The sequence below is a fragment of the Apus apus genome, chromosome 25, assembly GCF_020740795.1.
Source record: "Apus apus isolate bApuApu2 chromosome 25, bApuApu2.pri.cur, whole genome shotgun sequence".
NCBI classification, from domain to species: Eukaryota; Metazoa; Chordata; class Aves; order Apodiformes; family Apodidae; genus Apus; species Apus apus.
In genome coordinates, this window is record NC_067306.1 from 2311763 (window position 1) to 2331294 (window position 19532).

At 51.5% G+C, this 19532-nt stretch overlaps 1 protein-coding gene across 1 annotated transcript; it reads right to left on the reverse strand.

The window, feature by feature from the left end:
• Positions 1–4947: 4947 nt before the first annotated feature.
• On the reverse strand, positions 4948–6569 carry HOXB13 (homeobox B13; the record flags this gene model as incomplete). Its single annotated transcript, XM_051640084.1, is given in 3 exon segments — positions 4948–5189; positions 5941–6475; positions 6477–6569. Coding segments are annotated over 3 exon segments (870 nt in total), but the record flags the coding sequence as incomplete, so codon positions are not given.
• Between the last annotated feature and the right edge of the window lie 12963 nt (positions 6570–19532).

A 19532-nucleotide genomic window follows, 5' to 3' on the forward strand; every position in this document is an offset into this window, starting at 1 on the left:
TTTTGCCCTCAAATTGATGCCCAAGAGGGTGATGGAGGCTGAGGGATGCAGCGAGGTATAAATGGGCAGCGGCGGGGGGGAAAAAAGGGGAGAAAAAAAGGGGAAAAGCCTCAATTTTGAGTCATCAGAATAAAGACAAAAGGGTGCTTGAAAGGCAGGGAGAAGAGCCGGGTTTTTTTGTCTTTTGGTCGCCACAGAAAAATCGCAGACGGATCCATAATGCGGACATTTCAGAGCCTTCCCGTGGACATTAACATTCAGCACACGGTTCTCTGCGGTGGGAATGAAATGGTTTGGAGTGGGAATGAACAAAACCCCTGAGCCAGCCGTGCCCGCGTTCCATTTCACCTCGGAAAATGGAAACGGTTCTCCTTTGGGCGCTTATTTCCGCAGATCGGAGCAGAAACTCCACCCAAAAAAGAGCTTTTCGGCTGCTGTTTAGGGAGTATTTCATCCCAGTGGCACTTCCAGAGTGGCGTGAGAGCCACCAGTGCGGGGCTGAGCACCGACAATAAACTTGCTTGGTGTTTTTATTTTCATTTTTTATGATTTTTTTTTAATTTTACAGAAAGCAATTAAGGCATCCAGCAGAGGAAGATAACGATTCCTGTAGAAATTTCATTCTGTTTTCCCTTTGTTCCGAGCGTGACACTGTAATATGTGGAAAAGGCATTTCCCTGGCAGTGCATTAGAGCAGGGAATTTCATTTTAGGTTTATGGGATGTAACTACAAGGAGGAGTTTTCCTGTGTTGTTTGCAGGGCTAAAATGACACGGGGCTGTGCAGGAAGAAACCAAGTTGTCCCAGGTTTGGAAATATTAAAATGTCACTAAAAGTTAAAAGAAAGTGATGGGGGGGGAGAGGCAAAGCTCCCTTTTCTACTGGGTTTTATTTTGGGGCTCAGATTGGGCAACAAATGGAGTGAGGATGTAAAAATAAAAGTACCTTTGATTCAGCTGCAGGAGAAGCAGAAGACAGAGCAGTCTGAGGTCCCTGTTAATGACATCCCGTCAAGATGCTTGTAAGACCCAAGAATGTTTACAACGTGGGCTCAAGTTCAATGACAAAATCCTTTGAAGGGGGAAAGGAGGGGAAAAAAAAAAAAAAAGCAGGCCAGACACTTTGTGCAGTGGGCATGAACTTGAACAAAAGAAAGGAGTCAAAGGCTGGGGAAAAAGGGGGGAGGCGTGAAGGAAGGACTCGGAGAGGTGATCCCACTGTTTCTGCTTCCTTGTGGGTCTTTGGTAGGTTTTAATTGGATTTAGGGGGAAAATAGAGGAAGGGAGAAAGAGGGAAGAAAGAGAGAGGAGAAGAGAAGAGAAGAGAAGAGAAGAGAAGAGAAGAGAAGAGAAGAGAAGAGAAGAGAAGAGAAGAGAAGAGAAGAGAAGAGAAGAGAAGAGAAGAGAAGAGAAGAGAAGAGAAGAGAAGAGAAGAGAAGAGAAGAGAAGAGAAGAGAAGAGAAGAGAAGAGAAGAGAAGAGAAGAGAAGAGAAGAGAAGAGAAGAGAAGAGAGGAGAAGAGAAGAGAAGAGAGGAGAAGAGAAGAAGAGAAGAAGGATGCCGATGTGGTGTGTGCCCAGCTCGGGGCAGAGAAGATGAAGGTGCCTCTCCAGTGACACCGATTTAAACTCATTTTTTTAACTAAACCCACCCCAGGGTCCCTCCAACATGGGGACCTCCCAGGACTGTTCTGCCCCAGATTTCAGGCTTCTCTGCCCCAGGTTTTGAGCTGCTCTGCCTCAAGTTTTATGCTGCTCTATCTCAGGATTTGGGGCTGCTCTGTCCCAGGTTTTCTGAGCTTCAAGTTCAACGGCAAAGGGGAGGGGGAGGACCCTTCACCTGGCCCGGCGCCCCCCGGCAGCGGCTCCTTCCCGGCGTTTTACGAGGATGTCGGGCCTTTCTCGCCCTTTGCTGAGGCCGCCGTGTAAAGGTTTTACAGCTCTCCCCGAGACTCTCCTCCTCCCCTTTCCATCTGCATTTTCCGCCCCGGGTTTGGGGCTGAAGCTGAGGACAGGGACTGGGGGGCAGGGGGGGGGGCACATCTCCCAGTTTCGGCCCAGTTTCCCACTGGTTGGGGGGGGATCCTAATCGGGCTGGAGGTGTCTGGGGATTTCCAGCCATTCCAGAGCAAGTCTGGGGACATGGGGGGGGGAAGATCCCTGGAAAGGGGAAAAACCAGATGGGGAAAAGAAACAGCTCGCTAAAAGGATTAACCCTTAACGTGCCATAGAGGGGAGCTCGAAGGGGAGAGACCCTTTCCAAACCGGGTTACACTCAGTTACACTGAGATCCGGGCCAGACTGTTTTATTTTATTTTATTTTATTTTATTTTATTTTATTTTATTTTATTTTATTTTATTTTATTTTATTTTATTTTTTTATTTTAACTTGTGAAAAATTAATTTTAATTTTAATTTTTTCCTTATTTTTCAAATTATTTTTTCTTATTTTATTTTTCCTTATTTCTTATTTCTTTTTATTTCTTCTTCTTTTTCCTTATTTCTTATTTCTTTTTATTTCTTCTTCTTTTTATTTATTTTTCTTTCTTTTTATTTCTTTCTATTTTTTATTCTTTGCTCGAATCATTTCTATTTTGTCGGATTGTTTGCTTTTCTTTGAGGGACATTGCAGGGGTTTCCTCCTGTCGGATAAAGCTCTGCAGCCTCTACAGACACACAGAAATCCGGGCGAGAAGGTTCATTATTGGTAACACGGGGAAGAAAAGCGGATTTTGAGCTTTTTATCCACCCTTCCATTCGGGAAAGCCAAACATTCCCAGCCGCGGGAGGAGCGGCGGGTCCGGCCGGTGCCTCCGGGACTCAGGGCCGGGATCCTCCCGAAATTAAGGGAAAAAAACCAACCCCGAATTGGTTCAAAGTCGATTCATTCAGAGCAGAACCCGGTTGGGGAAGAGCAAAGTGTGACCAGTCCCTGCGGGAGGACCCAGGGGCTGGAGAAGCGTTCCAGGCGAGCCCGGGGACCTGCAGCCGGCTCCGAGTTCCGCACGGGCGGAGCCGCGCGGTTTCCTGCGCTCAGACTGGTCATATCGCCCCTTTTTTCCCTGTTATTTTGGGGTTTTTCGGGTTTTTTTGTGGCCCGGAGGGGAGGTTCCCGCAGCCCCGACGGTTGCCCCGCCTATGGGGAGTGGGGGGGAGACTGATGACGTCAATCCCACCGCCCCCGCTTACGTCACAGGTGGGAACGCTCCCCCTGAACCCCATTGGCTGGTTCCCCTCCCCGGAGGTCGTGGCGTCACGCGTGACGTCACAGGAGGCGTGACACCCACGAAGGGAGGGGAAAAGCAGCACCCTGGGGTGCCCTCCGCACCCACTGCAGAGCGCGGGCCCAAAAAGTGGGGGGGAAAGGGAACAAACCCGGAAAAAACAAAACCCTCCGGGAGCCGGAGCCTCCCAAGCCTGAAAACACTGAATAAATGTTACGAAACAAGAACAAATTCACTATTTAAAAGTAGAATTTAGGGCACGCGGCCGGTGGGATGTTTCGAATTTCTAAAAGAAAGAAAAGGCGGGGGGGGGGATAAAAATAAAGGAGATTTTTTGGTTGCCCTAACGGTGTTTTTGGAGTTTATTCACCGTCTGAGAGGCTTTTTTCTTGGGGGGTTTAGAGGCAGGTTTACAGGCTGCCGAGGAGACCCCGTCGCTGCCCGGAACCCCCCAAAAAAAAACATGGAAAAAGCTGGAAATAGCCCGAAAAAAAAGCAGAGAAAAGCGCGTGTTTGAGTGGGTTTCCTTTCACCCTGTTTATTCTGGTTGAAAAGGATGCCGGCGTTTCTCGCTATTAGCCAAGCTCACTCAGTGTTACACGGGGATTATCTCAGCACATGCTACAAACGGATCGCTCTAAATTCGGGATTAACAGGAGGGAAAAAAATGTGCGTACAAATCCACGTCGATCAGCACAAAGAAAAGCGCGTATGGGACGATACGAATCGCATTTACCTGTATCAAAATATAGGCAAGGACATACATATAATTATGTCTATATGTACGTATACAAACACGTGTATATACATTTTTATCGGAGTATATATATTTATATCCGCACATCCAGGACTATATTGCGTGTATACGTGCATAGGTTTGGGGAGCTGGGGGATATATAAACACACCAACACAAATAGATGAGAAAAGGGGAAAGAAAGCGTATTGCTAAATACCTGCCTGTGCATACATGGGTGGATATTTTTAATATATAACCGCGCAAAGAAAAAAAACAAAACCAAACACAAAAAAAACCAGGACGTGCCTTCATAACTGTGTGCCTACGGGTACATATACTGTACATCCCCGCAACCCCCCCCCCCCCCGCAATAATTCACGTGTGTTTCTATACAACACCCCCGGATTAAATTTATTCTCCCTTGGACGCGCATTTTCATCAATTCCGCCTGAATTAAGGAGATTGATTTATATATTTTTTTCTTACTAGAAATACGGGCTTTCGTTTTTTAAAGACCAAATTCCCTGTGAACAACCCCCTCCCGAGTCCTCCTCCGCAGCACGCGGGGAGTTGCGTATTTGGCTTAATTAATGCAATTAATTAGAATTATTTTTGTTACTCGTTGGTGCCCTCGGAGGGAGCGGCGGGAGACGGAGGGAGCACGAGGTGGCAGCGGCGTCGTAAGGCGAGAGCGAACTGTACAGGGTCCTCTGGGTGCAAAGAGGGCAGGGAAGGGGCACCTTCCCCCTTCCCCCTCCTTTGGGGAGGGGTCTCACCCCCCCGGGAGAGGCGAGGAGCGGATCCCAGCGCTGCCCCGACCGCGGGGACGGTTCAACCCGTCCCGGCTGCCGCTCGCTCCTGCTCCTGATGGTGCCAGAGACAATCCCCCCGGGGAGGAGGGGACACACACACACACACGGACGAGGACCCCATCGGGGCTTGGGGTGGCCGTGTCCTCACGGGGTGCTGCTGCTGCTGCTGCTGGTGGTGGTGGTTTTAATTTTGGCGACGACTTTTTTCTCTTTCACCCGCCGGTTCTGGAACCAGATGGTGATCTGTCGCTCCGTGAGGTTGGTGGCGGCCGAGATCTTCCTCCTCTTGTCGCGGGTGATGAACTTGCTGCTGGCGTACTCCTTCTCCAGCTCCTTCAGCTGCCCTTTGCTGTACGGGACCCTCTTCTTGCGGCCCCGGCGGAAGGAGCAGCCGTCGGGGGGCAACTGCCCAGCGGAGTCTGACCGTGGGGAGAGACCGGGCTGAGGGGAGCCGGGGGGGGTCCCCACTCACCCCGACACCCCTCCTGCACCCACCTCCCGTCACCTTTCCCTTGCAAGCAGCACCCTCTTTCCGTGCCACCCTATTTCTTCCCTCCAGCCTCCCTGATATTTAAAGATATTTAAGTGAAATATTATCCCAATTGATACTTAAATCTTGGTGTCCTCCCCCGAATTTAGGATGATTTTGCCGGGGAGAAACCCAGGTATTGGTAAAATACCCACGTGGGTGGGATCCGCGCTAAGTCCCGCGTACTCGCTGCGCGGTTTCACCGCGGGTTGTTGCAGGGCCAGGGGCAAGTTCAACCCCCAAGCGCGGAGTGGGAAGGGTCCCCGCGGTCCAGGGCCCTGCACAGTGGGGACCCTGCCCACCCCCGGCCCCTCTAAAGCAGCCCCGATTCCCGGTGCTGCTGCCGGGCTGCGGGATCTTATCTGAACCCGGATAGTATCACCAGCTGAACCCCGACAGTATCGCAGTTCCCCTCCCTGTTCCGAGGGCGATGAATTGCAGAGGGAGGTGTTCATCAAAATCATTATTTTATGAAACCTACTCGCTGGGTAATTTGGGCTACCTCTCTAGCAAGTGCTCCTGGATGGCAAGAGCAGCTCCCAAACATGATTTTCAAACCTCAGTCTCCTTCCCACCCCCGCACGATGGACCCACACAACCCCCCCCATTCCCCCCTTCCAGCCCCAGCACAGGGTCTTTACCTGCAAAGGCGGATTTCAGGAGGTACCCGGCCTGCCCCTGCTCTTTGGGGCAGCACATCTGGCTGCTCCAGCCGCCTCCCAGAGCCCACGGCTGGTGGTAACCGTCCACGGGCAGCAGAGTCTCATGTCGGGCCTCCCCCGGGCCGCCCAACCCCGGTACCACCGACACGTCCAGGTAACCGGCCACGGGCTGGTAGGGGGCCCCGTAGCCGGGGTAGAAGGCGAACTCGGCGGGGCGGCTTTGGAAATCCTCGCTGGCCGCGGGGGGATCCAGGTATTTCTCGGCGGGGAAGGGGCCCTGGGCCGGGCCGGTTTTCAGGGCGCTGCGGGAGACGCGACAGGAGTAGTAACCGCTGCCGAAGTATCCGTAGGGCAGCGGGGCGGAGGCGGCGGGACCCGGCGGGGCGGCCGGAGGCGGCGGAGGGGCGGCGGGACACGGTTTGGGGGGCTCGGCCGGTCCCTCCGTCGTGTAACCCCCGGGGTTCATCCCGGGGGGAGGCGAAGGGCCGCCGAGGGCAGGGGGGGGGAGGAGGAGGAGGCAGCAGCCCCCTGCCCTGGCCGCCTGCGAAGCCGCCGGCTGCCAGGAGCCCCTCGAGGCCCGGGGGGCCGCGGGGCTCCGGGGGCTGCATGGGGGGCGGCTCTGGGGCCGGGGCATGGGGAGAGCCTGCTCGGCAGCACCCGGGCACTGCCCGAGGGGGGTCCCCGGATCTTTTTAAAAGGCTGAGAGCTGCCGAGAGCTGCCTTTCCCCGCCGGGCTGCCCTGACGCAACGGCCGGGGGCTGCCTCATTGGCTGCTGCTCGGGGGGAAAAGGACGGAGAAGGAGGGAGGTGGGGGGGGGGGGGAACTAAAAACAACAAAAAACAAACCAACACCTCCGGCTCTAATAAACCCTGGCTGCAGAAATTGCGAAAATACTTTTATTGTCATGGGAGGAGGAGGGGGGGAAGGCCACCCCCCCCTGCACGTGACAGGCGGGTACACGGGAGGCGCCTCTTGAGCTGCATCTTGCCAAAAAAAATAAGGGGCAGAGACGGGGGGAGGGATGGGGGGGGGGGGGGCGAGGGGAGGGGAAGGGGAGGGAGGATCATGAACGGCGCGGAGGAGCAGTCCCCGGTGGAAAAATCCGGGTTCAGATTAAAACCACCTTTTATTATTTCCCCCCCCCCCCTTTTTTTTTTTTTTTTTTTTTCCTGGGTGGCCCCTTCTTCCTGTGCAGGTCCGGGGGCTTCTCCCCCTCCCTGGGGAGAAGACCCTCGGGCTCTCTCTCTGCCTCTGCTCGGGGTTTTTATCCCGCACACGTCGTCGCATAATCCCCCCACCCCATCATTTTCAGCTTCAAAAGGCTGAAATGTGTATCCTTCGGGAGAGGGACGGGGCATGGCCTCAAAAGGCAAGGAAAGAGGGAAAAGGGGATCCCTGGCACCCCGAAAAAAAACCCAGACCAAACAACTACAAAGGGAGGAAGGGAAGCAATCTGCTTGTGCACAGCAATTCCCACGCAGGGCGCTGCTGTGGCCCTGGGCTGGGTCTGCAGCTCAGGCTGGACCCCGGCTGGGAGGCATCCCAAAGGGAAAGAGTTTGGAAATGAGGAGGGGAAAAATAACACAGAAGGGCCCCTTTGGGGTCCGGGAGCAGTGGGCAGGTGGAGAGACTGGTGGAAAGGGGGAAAGACAGACTGACGTGGCAAGGAGGAATTAAATGGGCCTGGAAAACTTTGGGGTAAATACATTGAGGCCTGTGCCTGTGTGCGTGCTAATTAATTATTCAGGTACGCGTGTTTTTAATTGTTTGTACACATGGTACAAACACACAGCGGCGTTTCTAGCTCCTTTTTCTCTCTGGCTCTCCCCAAAAGGCCTTGCCTGAGGCAAAGCTTTGCCGGAATTTCTCCAAAGGCAGCTGAAGCTCATGCCTCGAGATATTTCTGCCTTCTCATTATCAAATCGCCATCAGAATTCTCCTCCTGCCACGTCTTCGGGCCACCAAAGCCCAGAGCAGCCGCGACAGGGTTTGATACATAGAGACAGAAATCCCGACAAAAAGTAAGGGTTGGAGTGATGATTGAGAAGCTCACCCAGGCGGGCAAAAGGCCCGGTTAGCTGTGGGGGGCAGCTTCCCCTCCCCACCCCCCCAAACACGGCTCCTTCCAGCTCCCATCATCTGCGGGGGCTTTGCCCTGAGCTGTCTGGGCGAGATCCGCTCCCTCATCCCGTCTCCTTTTACCCAGGGACAGAAATAAACCCCATGGCGAAGCCTGATCTCCACTCCTCGCTCCTTTTCGTCCTTTGAAAATCCCGGAGTTTGACCAAGGATGATTCTTTTCAAACCTAAAAAATCCCAGTTGTTTTTTCCTAGCCTTCACCTTTCCGATTTCAAAGCTCCTTTCTTCCCCTTTCCGTAGTTTAACGACTGCGCTCCTTCTTTGATGCCCTTTTTTTCTTCTCCTCCGCTCCTGCCCTCTCCCCGTTTGCTTTCAAGCAGCCCCAAAACCGGGGCCACGACGGGTGGGCGAGTGTTTGCCGAGGGGGCCGCAGCTCCCCCGCGTCTCACCACGGAAAGGTCGGGCTCAATCCGGAGGTCAAGGCCAAGTTGAAAGTTAAGAGCTTGTTGACTTCGGGGCTTCGCTGTGACCGTCGGGGCTGCTCCGGTCCCGCCGCCTCCCCCCCCTCTTCTTGTCCCGACCCCCTCCCCCTCGTCCTTGGGGACAACTCGACCCTCGCGGTGGCTTCGCAGGGAGAAGGTCCCGAGATGTCCCGGGTTGAGCTCGGAGCGGGATTCCCGGACAGAGCGACTCGCTGCGGATTTTCCTGGTAGTTTTTGTCCCTTTATTTTCATTTTAGTTCATTGTTTTAAAATCCGAGCGGGGAGGAAAAATAAAATGAAATAAAATTAATAAGAAGAATTAAAAAAAAAATAGAGCGGGATCTACTGGAAGAAGCGCCCGGAGCGCACCCAAAAAAAAAAAAAAAAGAGGGAAGAGAACCCCCGATTTATAGAAATATGATTTGTGGAAATAGGATTTGATTCCTTTTCCCGGAGCCTCCTCGGGCAGGCCGGGAAGGGGGGGTGGCAGCAGCCGGAGCGACCCCCGCAGCCCCCGCGGATGCTGCGCCGGCAGGAGCAGCCGAAGGGCAGGAATTCGCCTTTTTCACCCCCCCCCCCCCCAAAAAAAAAACCCCTCTTGGACTTCGGCTTATTTCTTTAGAGGCGTTCCCGCTTTCCGAAATGGCAGCGCACCTCGTGCCTCCCTCCAGCTCGTCTCCTTTCTGAAACGGGCGGAAATTTTCGAGCAGGATTTGCCGCGGAAATAGATTAAAATGCGGCTTCCAAACGGACCTTAAGATTCCCCATCTCTGACAATTTCAGGCGGAAAATCCAGTAGAATATTTAAGGACACAATAAAGCCAGAGGAGCGGCTATTTTTATTTTTTTTTTCCAATGAGCAAATATTATTTCTTTCACCAGTTTATCCTCTCGATGATGGGGCTTAAAATTATCAAATGCTCGTACTAGTTCGCATCTATTATATTATTATATTCTCGATAGGAATAATTGGATTTTTATGCCATCTGGAATCCCCAAAAGCTTTAGAATAACTTGGAAATAGTCCGTGATTTTTATATTTGCTTTAAGCAATTGAATTTGAGGCTGTCTTTACAAAAGGCAAGGGGAAAAAAAAAACCAACAAAACAACCTCAAAACCAACTCAGACCTCAAATCAGTTTGAAGGGGAAATTGGAACTACTTAAAGACTTAACGTTTGGAAATAATCAATTGCTGGAAAAATGAATTCTGGGTCTGGAAGGGAGCCCAGCTCTTTGGTTTCTGATTTTGGCAATATTTCTGGGGAGAAAAAAAAAAAAAAAATGAAGAAATCAAATAAAGCCCAACATTTTGATCTTTTATTTCTTCTTTTTTTTTCCCCCTCCCTTTTATTTTGCTCTCCCCTCTCCTCCACCCGCCCCTCCTTTCCCACCCCACAGGCATCCCCGGAAGCCCGGGATGTAGGTGCGAATATTTCTCTCCCTGATGCCTGGAGGGCCAGAATCTGTACTTTATAGCGCATTTCTGGTGGATCCTTTGAACAAATCAGCTGGCATGGGAACAGAGAGCCTGGCCTGACTTCTCTTTACTCTTTTTATCCCTGCTCTGCGCTGAAGCCCCGGCGCCACAATCATTGCACCACACTTCTGGCATCCTCCCCCCTCCTTCTTTTTCTTTTTTCCTTTTTTTTTGTGTGTGTGTGTGTGAATATGTGGGTGATTTCAAACTCGGGGTGTTTTGTTGAACCCGGCTCTGGCCACCTCTGCACTTCCCAGGGTTTGACTCCCCTCCCCGGGCTCCTTCCTTGCCGTTCAGTTTCCGTTTGGAGCCGCCTGGATGGTGTGTGGATGGTGTGTTCCTCCCGAGCTTGTTCCACCTGAAACCTCCACTTTGGGTCCCTCCCTCCTCTCCACCAAAACGGAAAATGAGACACCCTGGTGGCTCCCTGAAGGCCACAGCTGTCATTGCCCCCCACTCCCAGCCCCAAACCCACCCACTCCACTGAAAATGCCCTTCCAAGAGCTCCATTCCCACCTCCTGCATCCTCCTCTCCAGCCCTGGCTTCCCCCAGCCCCAAATCCACACCCTGGGAAGGATGAAACCTCAAAGGGGACCAACCCTGACCCAATTCCTACCTCTGGGGGTGGGGAAAGAAGTGTGGTGGGAGCTGGTGACGGTTTTGCCCACCAAGCAGAAGCCTGGGGAAGAGAAGGGGATGTGGCCTTGGTTCAGCTTATGGATCAAATACTCCTGCCATGGAACAGAGAGGCAAAATACAAATGTGTTACAGAAAATGTTTGTGTTTTATGTCTCTGTCTGCTGCAGATTTGCACATCCTTGACCTGGGAACAGCCACATAAATGCAGGGGGGTGTCCCTGCTCTGTGTGTAACCCAGACTTCCTCCTTCTTCAGCCTGCCTTTCTTTAAACACAGCAAAATGTGCCTCTCTGCACACCCTCTCCACACCCCACTGGACGTGCATCCCATCCATCCCATCTATCCCACCCAGCCCTTTGCCCTGAGCACATTTCCCTGTCGGCCCTGAGCCTGGCAGCACATCAGGGACTAACTCTGTGTTCCCCAAGTTCCTGCTCAGCTAAAGCCATTGATTTCAGCTGTTGTGGGAGAAAAAGGGGACTTGATTTGTGCTTGGCTTTTAAACCCTGCTTTTGATGTTTAATTCCCAAGGAGCCATCAGGATCCTTTGCTCTTCCCTACTGCTCTCTTCCATGGCTGGTGGGAGCCTGCAGCTGGGTGGGGGTCTTGTGGGCAGCCTGTGAGGGGCCATGGCTTGAGCATGTGCATGGAAGGGCTGGAGGTGAGCCACATTTTGGGTGGGAGCAGGAGGATTTTTGAGGCCTGTTCTCCAGAATGTGCTCTGCAGAAGGTGAATCTGGTGGTGTCCAGCCAGGGCAGGAGCCTGCACCAGGTGGGTCACTGCTGGGTACCTGGGGCATGGGGCAGCCTGGAGGTGGGAACCAGAGGAATCCCCTTCCTTGGTATCATAAACCCGTGGATAAATCTGTAAGCTGGATGGTGCCTCTGCTCCTGCACAGCTCCACTGCACTCCCTGGGTTATTGCTCTTTTCTGTCTCACTGGGAGATGACAGATTTCTTCCTAGGGCAGAAATCCAAACACAAGACCATTGTCTTTTGGACAGAGCCACCAATATGTTGATTTCCACCAGGGGCCAGACCCGGATTCATGCCTTGGGCTCAGGGGAGTCTCACTGAGCTCAGAAGGCTGGATCATAAATCAAGGCAAGATGAGTGATGGCTGCTCCAGCTCCAGGCTGGCCACAGGGGTGCTCAGGCCAGCAGGATGGTAGCTGAGGTCCCCAGGCCTGTGGTGACCACTGAAATGGGAATTGGGCCTCCTGTTATTCATGGAAAAACCTCCCCAGGCCTTTGGGGCTAAAGTCTTCAGAGCATGTAAAATATCGGGAATATGGAATCACAGAACCGTTTTGGTTGGAAAAGACCTTTAAAGTCATCTAATTCAACCATTATGAGCCTCCTGAGGGTGACCACACTGTGACAATGTCCCACGGAGGTGTCCAGGGTACAGCATTGCTGCTTTCCCAGCAGAATCTTGGGCTTTTCTCCACCTGTACTGCAGGGAGAGCATCATGCAGCACCATGGGGGACAGGGAGTGAGATTCCCTCTCCTGCTGGGTTTTAATGCGATTTGAGACAATTTTACTTGTTCAGAAGCTCAAGGATTGAGAGCAGGGGCTCCTCCCTGTCCCCCCTCAGCCCTTGAATCTGTTTGAGGGGATAGGAAATCAGTTTGAGGGGACAGGAAATCAATTTGAGGGGATAGTCCCAGGGATAGGAAAGGTTTGAGAGCACAACCTGAGTCGGTCAATTGCTAGAAACACTCTGAGGCCAAACTGGGTCCCCAGAGCTCCTCCTCTTCCCTAGCACTGCCCTGCTTTCCTTCACCTCCCCCGCTCACCCCTCCCGGGGAGGTGCGCGGTAAATCAGAGGGGGTGGGTTGCCAAGCCCCCCCCCTCGAGCATCCCCGCTGGTGGCTGCTCTTCCCCAGCCTTCCCTTCCCATCTCTTCCCCAACTTCTACCTCACTCCTCTCCGCGGGGCCCATGGGGGGGCCGAGAGCCGGGCAAGGAGCCCGGTGGGTGCCCCCGGATCTGCCCCCCCCGGGGCACCCCGAGCGCCGGGTCCGCCCCGGCTCTGGGTCCCCGCCGGGCGTGGGCGGGTGCCCAGGGAAGGAGGGGGTTGGAAGCGGGGACGGGGGTTCCAAAGGTCGCCTTTTTCCCCCCCCGCCCCCTTCCTTATTGCAGGGGCGGTGGCCGGTGAGGAGGGGCAGAGGAGGGTGCGGGGGGAGGGAAGGAGGCGGCCCAGGGGGGAGACCCTCAGTGATCTCCCACCTCCCTTCCCGGGGGAGATACCCTCAGTGATCTCCCACCTCCCTTCCCGGGGGGGAGACCCTCAATGATCTCCCACCTCCCTTCCTGGGGGGGGAGACCCTCAGTGATCTCCCACCTCCCTTCCTGGGGGGGAGACCCTCAGGGATCTCCCACCTCCCTTCCCGGGGGGGAGACCCTCAGGGATCTCCCACCTCCCTTCTCGGGGGAGATACCGTCAATGATCTCCCACCTCCCTTCCTGGGGGGGAGACCCTCAATGATCTCCCACCTCCCTTCCTGGGGGGGGAGACCCTCAATGATCTCCCACCTCCCTCCCGGGCTGCAACGGGGGCCTGGGGGGCTCCAGGGGTTCGAAGACCCGAACAGCTTTACAGCCTCAGATGGAAGGCGATACCCAAATCCAGGTATTCCCTGGATTCGCAGCGTCCCCGCGACACGTTCCCGGCTGTGATTTCCAGGCAGCTGATGCCGAATCGATTTCGTTGGGGGAATAAATGCGCTGCTGTGAATCAATTAGACACCGAACGTTACTTGGCAGAACGGTGGGGAAAAAAAAAAAACCCAACCCCAAACAAACAACAAACAACCACAAACCAACAGCGTCACGTATTAGCGGACGGGTGAGCGAATCGTTTGTTTACAAGTGCCAGACTACACGAAATCCCACGCGTGAACACAATGGCGGGATTGTTGGTTCACAGGAAGGACAAGGTCTGGGCTTTGTATTCTGCTCAGCAGAAACATCATTCCATCCTTTTCCAAACGGAGAAACCCCCCCTTATCCCAGTCCGGCGTTTGTAATCCCTTTTCCTCCCCGTTTTTTTCCATCCTTGCAGGCAGGGACTGGGGCTCCCCTCTCCAGCCCCGCCGGTTTTGGGGGTGAAAGGGGGTTTTCCAGGCATTTCAGGCCGTTTGGAGGCAGACACGGCTCAAACCCCGCAGGTTTCAGCAAACCCCGGGAGGAGCTGGACCAGGAGCTCGGGTCGGGGCGGCAGAGGAAGAAATTTCTGTCGATTCGAAAATAGCTGAAAAAAAACACAACACAACAACTCTGAAAAGTTTAGGGCAGCTGAAGTTAAAGAAAAGGTGCCTGTCCCTGCCTACGCTTCTGATAAATAAATCCAGGCACTGAGCAGAGCCGGTGGAGGCTCCGGAATTCCAGTCTCCATCGCCTCCGAGCAGGAGAGAGGGTTTAATATTCACTCTTCTTAACGTCCTGCTGATAAATAAGGACCGTGGCCGAGCAGCTGGGACGTGGCACAGCTCAGACCTCCTGCCAACTTGAGCATCGATGCCCTCAGCTTCTTTCCCTCGTTTTCCTTAAAAAAAAAAAAAAAAAAAAAAAGCCAGGAAATTCCTTGTATTTTCCCTCCACCGCTGCGGTGCAAAAAACCACCTCGGGCGAGTTGTGCTGCGAACCAGGCGGAACGATTTCCACGGCCAGATTTCCATCGATCTTTAATTTCTTTTTATTTATTTATTTTATTTTTTTTTTTGGACCGAATACCTTTTAAAACCCGAACTGGGATCGATTCGGTCCGGCCCAGAGACCCCCCCGGACCCGTTTCCCTCCCGGTTCCTCTCCCTGCACTTGTCGGTTTTCCCGGTGTTCGGGACACGGAGCAAAACACGGAGCTTCCCACGGGGGGAAAACTGCTGCTTTCCACCCTGGCCCATGCAGATATAGTAATTAAGACACTCTAATTATAACCAAGACCCGAGATCCCTTTGATAATTTCCCTGAGAGCTCATTTATCCATGTATTGTATTATTAAGCATACAAATAAATATTGACATCAATCCTTAAGCTGGTTAGCATTGATCCAGCAACAACAATATTGATAAAATTAATAATATCAATACGTTATTATTATGATCATCATTAACAAAATAACTCCCCGGTGGTATTTTTATTTAATACCTGTAAGGAAAGACCCAGTCCGGGCAGGGCATCACCCCGGGCTTGGAGAGAACCGTGTTACAAAAGTCACAAATAAACATTTTATTTGTGGCATTTCCTTCAGCCGATGGGGAAAGTTCCTCCTTAATCCTTCCCTTAGTTTCTTAGTGCCTGCAACACTGGAAAAAAACAACCCCCAAACCCAACAACCCCCCCCCCCAAACACGCCTCAAAACTCCAACAGCAAAATCCTGAGATATCACTGGAAACGGGGTAAATAATTACAAAATTGGTAACGATTTTTTCTTAAACTTGTTTTCCCACTTAGCCCCCATGTTTCCTGAATTATTCTATCCCCGAAGGAAGGGGGGGGGTTCCCTTCCTCCCCCCCTGTAATATTCCAGCGCTACCTGTTGGGTTTTTTTCTTTCTCTCTCCTGGGAAAACGGTTGGTTTTTCCTCTCCCATTTTGGTGCCACTGACTTTGTGGCTCCCCCGGGGCTCCTGGTAACCCTCGCTGGGTTTTGGGGGGTTCTACTCGTCTCCCCCAAACCCTCCCCAGGGTGGGAAAAGGTGCTGGCAGGGGGGGGGGATCTGCCAGTACCCCCTAATAACCGGCTCCTCTCCTCCCTCCTGGGCTGACAAAGGCATCGACTTCCCAGCCGCGACGGTAACTGCTTCGTTTTACGTGAATTACCGGGATTATTAAAAAGAAACCAAACCTGAAGGTGCCCCCAAGAGGCCCCCGAAGATGCCAAAACAGCCACGAAACGAAGGAGAGGTTTGTTTGGGAACGACTCGGCTGGGATCACCGCTACGCTGGGGTTGATTTCAGTTTCATTTTCTTCCCTTTTTCGTCTTCCCGGTAAATTTATCCTGCGGGATCCGGGGTTCGTTGTGATCCCGGACGTGAACCCCGGGGTCTGGTTGGAAAAATTAGAAACTTTCCCTGGTGAATCATTCCTGTCCTCGTGGAACATGGATGGAAACGGAATCAGGGATCTTTCAGCGACCTTTTCCCACCTGGTTTCTACCTTCTCACGTTTGAATTTCCAGGCGATCCCCAGCAAGAGGAAGCGATTTTCTTTCTTCATTATCAAACAATCAGGGTGTATAAAATGAATTACACTCATTAATAAAAAAACCCACCCCACGTGCGTGGTGCTAGGAAAGCCACGTGCAGAGGATACATTTTTCGACCATTTATTTCTCTCTGCTCTAAGTTATTTTTGCCCCTGTTCCCATCGACTGGTACAATTCCCTTTCCCAGGGCCATTTTTCTGTGCCAGGGGTTTATGCCCTGTTTGGAGCTGCCTACAGATGATTATTTCCACTCAAAAAAAATCCCCATTTTTCAGAATTTTGATGTGGGTTTTTTTGTGGGGGTTTTTGTTTGTTTGCTGGTTTTTTTGTGGGTTTTTTTGTGTGTGATTTTGGTTGCTTGTTTGTTTATTTTGGGTTTTTTTATTGTTGTTGCTGGTTTTTTTAGCCTGCACAGTATTCTTAAAAATCTTTAAACCCTGCACCAACATTTCCAGAGGAGCTGTGGGTTTCATATACTCCAAGCACAGAGCCATCCCTGCAGGGATATCTCCCAGCCTCCCTGGAGAACCTCTCCCCAGCATTTTGCTGGTCTCAGACTATGTTCTTCCTCCTCATTTCAGTCCAATCCTTGCTGCTGATAAACACCATTGGGGCATAATGTGCATTTCCAAAGCAAAATAAAAGCTTCTCCGTGCCAGAGTTATTCACTGCCACCCTACAAAGTCCTTCAAAAAACATTTTGAGTCCTTCCCTTGGACAAATGTCCTTCCAACATCATCCAGGCCAGGATTTTTACAGCAAAAGATGCAGACCAGGTGTATATATTTGTGCTCCCATGCAGCAGGAGACTGTGTCTGGTCATTCATCCTCTTCCCATTGCCAAAATAATGGGGACTTTCTAATACCTGTGCCCACATCGTGTCACATTCACCAGCAGAAGAGGCAGATCTGGGCTCTCCCTCCTCGTGTAGCATGAACACCACATCAGAGCCCTTCCCAAGCACCCGTCTGACAGATGGTTCCCAATTCCTGCTGCCTTTCCACTGTCATTATGTACAACTTCTCCTGCTGACTCGTCACGTACCACAAGACATCAGGCAGTGCTGGATCATTTTGATGAATGCCAGCACCAATAAATGCTGCTTGCTGGTCCTGGGTGGTTGTGAGCAATGTTACCACCCGTGTGACTTCATGTAATCAAGTATTTCTGAGCCCAGGCCCCGGCTGTTAAAAGCAGGGTGTGTGACTTTGCCATCAGTGGCTTCCTATTTTCCTTTCATTACTGAACACGTGTCAGAAACACTATCAGTTGTTGCTTAAGGAAAGAGATTAACGAGTAAATATTGTTTCCTCATGGCTGGTGTACTGTGATCTCTTCTCTTGAGCTCCCCCTTTTTCAGTCCTTGTAGAGAAGATATTTTCCTCAGCCTGTAAGAGATGGTATCCTTCCTAAAGGTGCTGGTGTCCTCCCTAAAGGTGCTGGTGTCCTTCCTAAAGGTGCTGGTGTCCTCCCTAAAGGTGCTGGTGTCCTTCCTGAGGTGCTGGTGTCCTCCCTAAAGGTGCTGGTGTCCTTCCTAAGGTGCTGGTGTCCTTCCTAAAGGTGCTGGTGTCCTTCCTAAGGTGCTGGAACCCTCCCTAAAGGTGCTGGAACCTTCATTAAAGGTGCTGGAATCCTCCCTAAAGGTGCTGGTGTCCTTCCTAAAGGTGCTGGAACCTCCCTAAAGATGCTGGAACCCTCATTAAAGGTGCTGGTGTCCTTCCTAAAGGTGCTGGAACCCTTCTTAAAGGTGCTGGTGTCCTTCCTAAAGGTGCTGGTGTCCTTCCTAAAGACAAAGGGGTTTTATCTTGGATATTCTAAAAAATCTGTATTGGCTCTCCTTGACCTCTACACTTCTTGGGTAAAATAACCCAGGGACTTCAGACATGGTGCCTTGGGTAAATAACCCAGGGATTTCAGACATGGTGCCTCTTCTGGCTGTGCTGTAGGGTAGGAAATCTAGAGCAGTTTCAGCAGGAAGGAGTCAGGGCACTCCACAAGCAACATCCCTCCCTGTCTCTGTGAGAATATAAATCTTCAGATATATGTTGTAATGAAAGAAGCTGTCCCATATGCACTGGAACTAATTAAATCCCAATCTCATGCTCCCAACAGAGGCGATGTGCCTTGGGAGCAGCACAGCTCCTCCCTGCTCACAAGCAGGGACCTGCACCTTCCTACACAGGCTGGCAGCTGGAATTGCAGGCCCTTGAAAGATGCTGAGCAAATGTTTTGGCTCCTGACCTGTTGTTAAGCCTCAGTTCTTCTGTTTTTGTCTCTGTTGTTATTTGTACTAAAGCTGGGCTGGGGTTGTCTTCTCCTGCTAAGCTCCCATTTCCATTTGGTAGGTGGGTGTATCCTGAGTGTCCTGCCCTGCTCCTGCAGCAGGTTATTCCCGGGGCTTGTGCTGGACTGGAACAGCTCATGGTTGTGCTGGGACTGTATTAAAACTGAGTTAACTCATGTAGGACAGAGGAGGAGCAGCAGCTTCACTTTAGCAGGCCTGTTAGCTAAGGAAGGGCTCTCTGAATGCAACCCAAAAGGACCAAAACAGCCCCAATGCACCATTTCCTTCAGAGAAGCTGGAAAGGTAGAAGCTGGGGCTTGTTTTCCTCTTGAAATGAAGCCACCAGAGGAGGAATATTATCTGCACCAGCTGAAAAGCAATATGAATGGAAACTGATGCAATTTTCACATGCAGATAAACCCTTTAATCTCATTTTGCATAATTGTATTGTTGCAAAGGGATTATGCACTATTGAAACTCCAGCTATCCTCTAGCCTGGATAATTTCTCAGAGCCTTTAGCTGACAGTATTGCTGTATATAATAATTATAGCCCATGATCATCTTACTTTGCCCAGCTGTTATTGATATAACTCATCAGCCAGACGTTGTTTGAGAAACAAACTACTAATAAATGCCACCCAAACCTGCGTGCATACAAAATATGATGGAGTGAAAAATAATAAACCTGCTCCAGTGAACGATCAGAACAAAGCAATAGTCACATACAGTGAGACCTGGATGCCTTCAAGGCAGAGAGATTTACTGGAATTGCTTCCAATAGACACAATTCAAAGTGGGCAGAACAAAGGAGGTTGGGTTGATCTCAGCAAGGAGCCAATTTATCCCAGAGAAATCCAGGAGATGGTGTTTGATATTTGTACCCAGTGGTCTATTTGAGTTATATGAGCTGGTTGCACCTCCTCAGCTCCCCAGCTCAGAGGAGGGGTGAGATTCTCTCTGTGCTTTAGAACACCTCAAGCTGTCAGGCTATTCCTGGGACCTTCCCCACAAAAATCCCCATTTCCCCCTCGCTTTCCTGCAGCTCCTCTTTGCTAGCTCACATTTCACAGGAGCTGAAATGAAAAGCTGGCATCAGCTTCCTTTGCCAACTCGACTTCTCAGTGGGAAGAGCTGGGAAGGCAGCACCATCCTGCTGAGCAGCAGGGAAGTGAGTGCAAGTGCAGCTGATGTGAAACATTCCTTCCCAAGCCAAATGAAGTGGAGACAACTGAACCTGTGCTTGCCCTTAGCTGAAGGGCACTGTCAAAACTTCATTTTCTTTTTGATTAACTCCCAGATGAAGTAATTTAAAGGGAAGGGAAGTGATTCTGCTGAGTGACACTAATTTCAGTCTGATTCATTTTACAGTGTTGTAAAAACAATTATGTG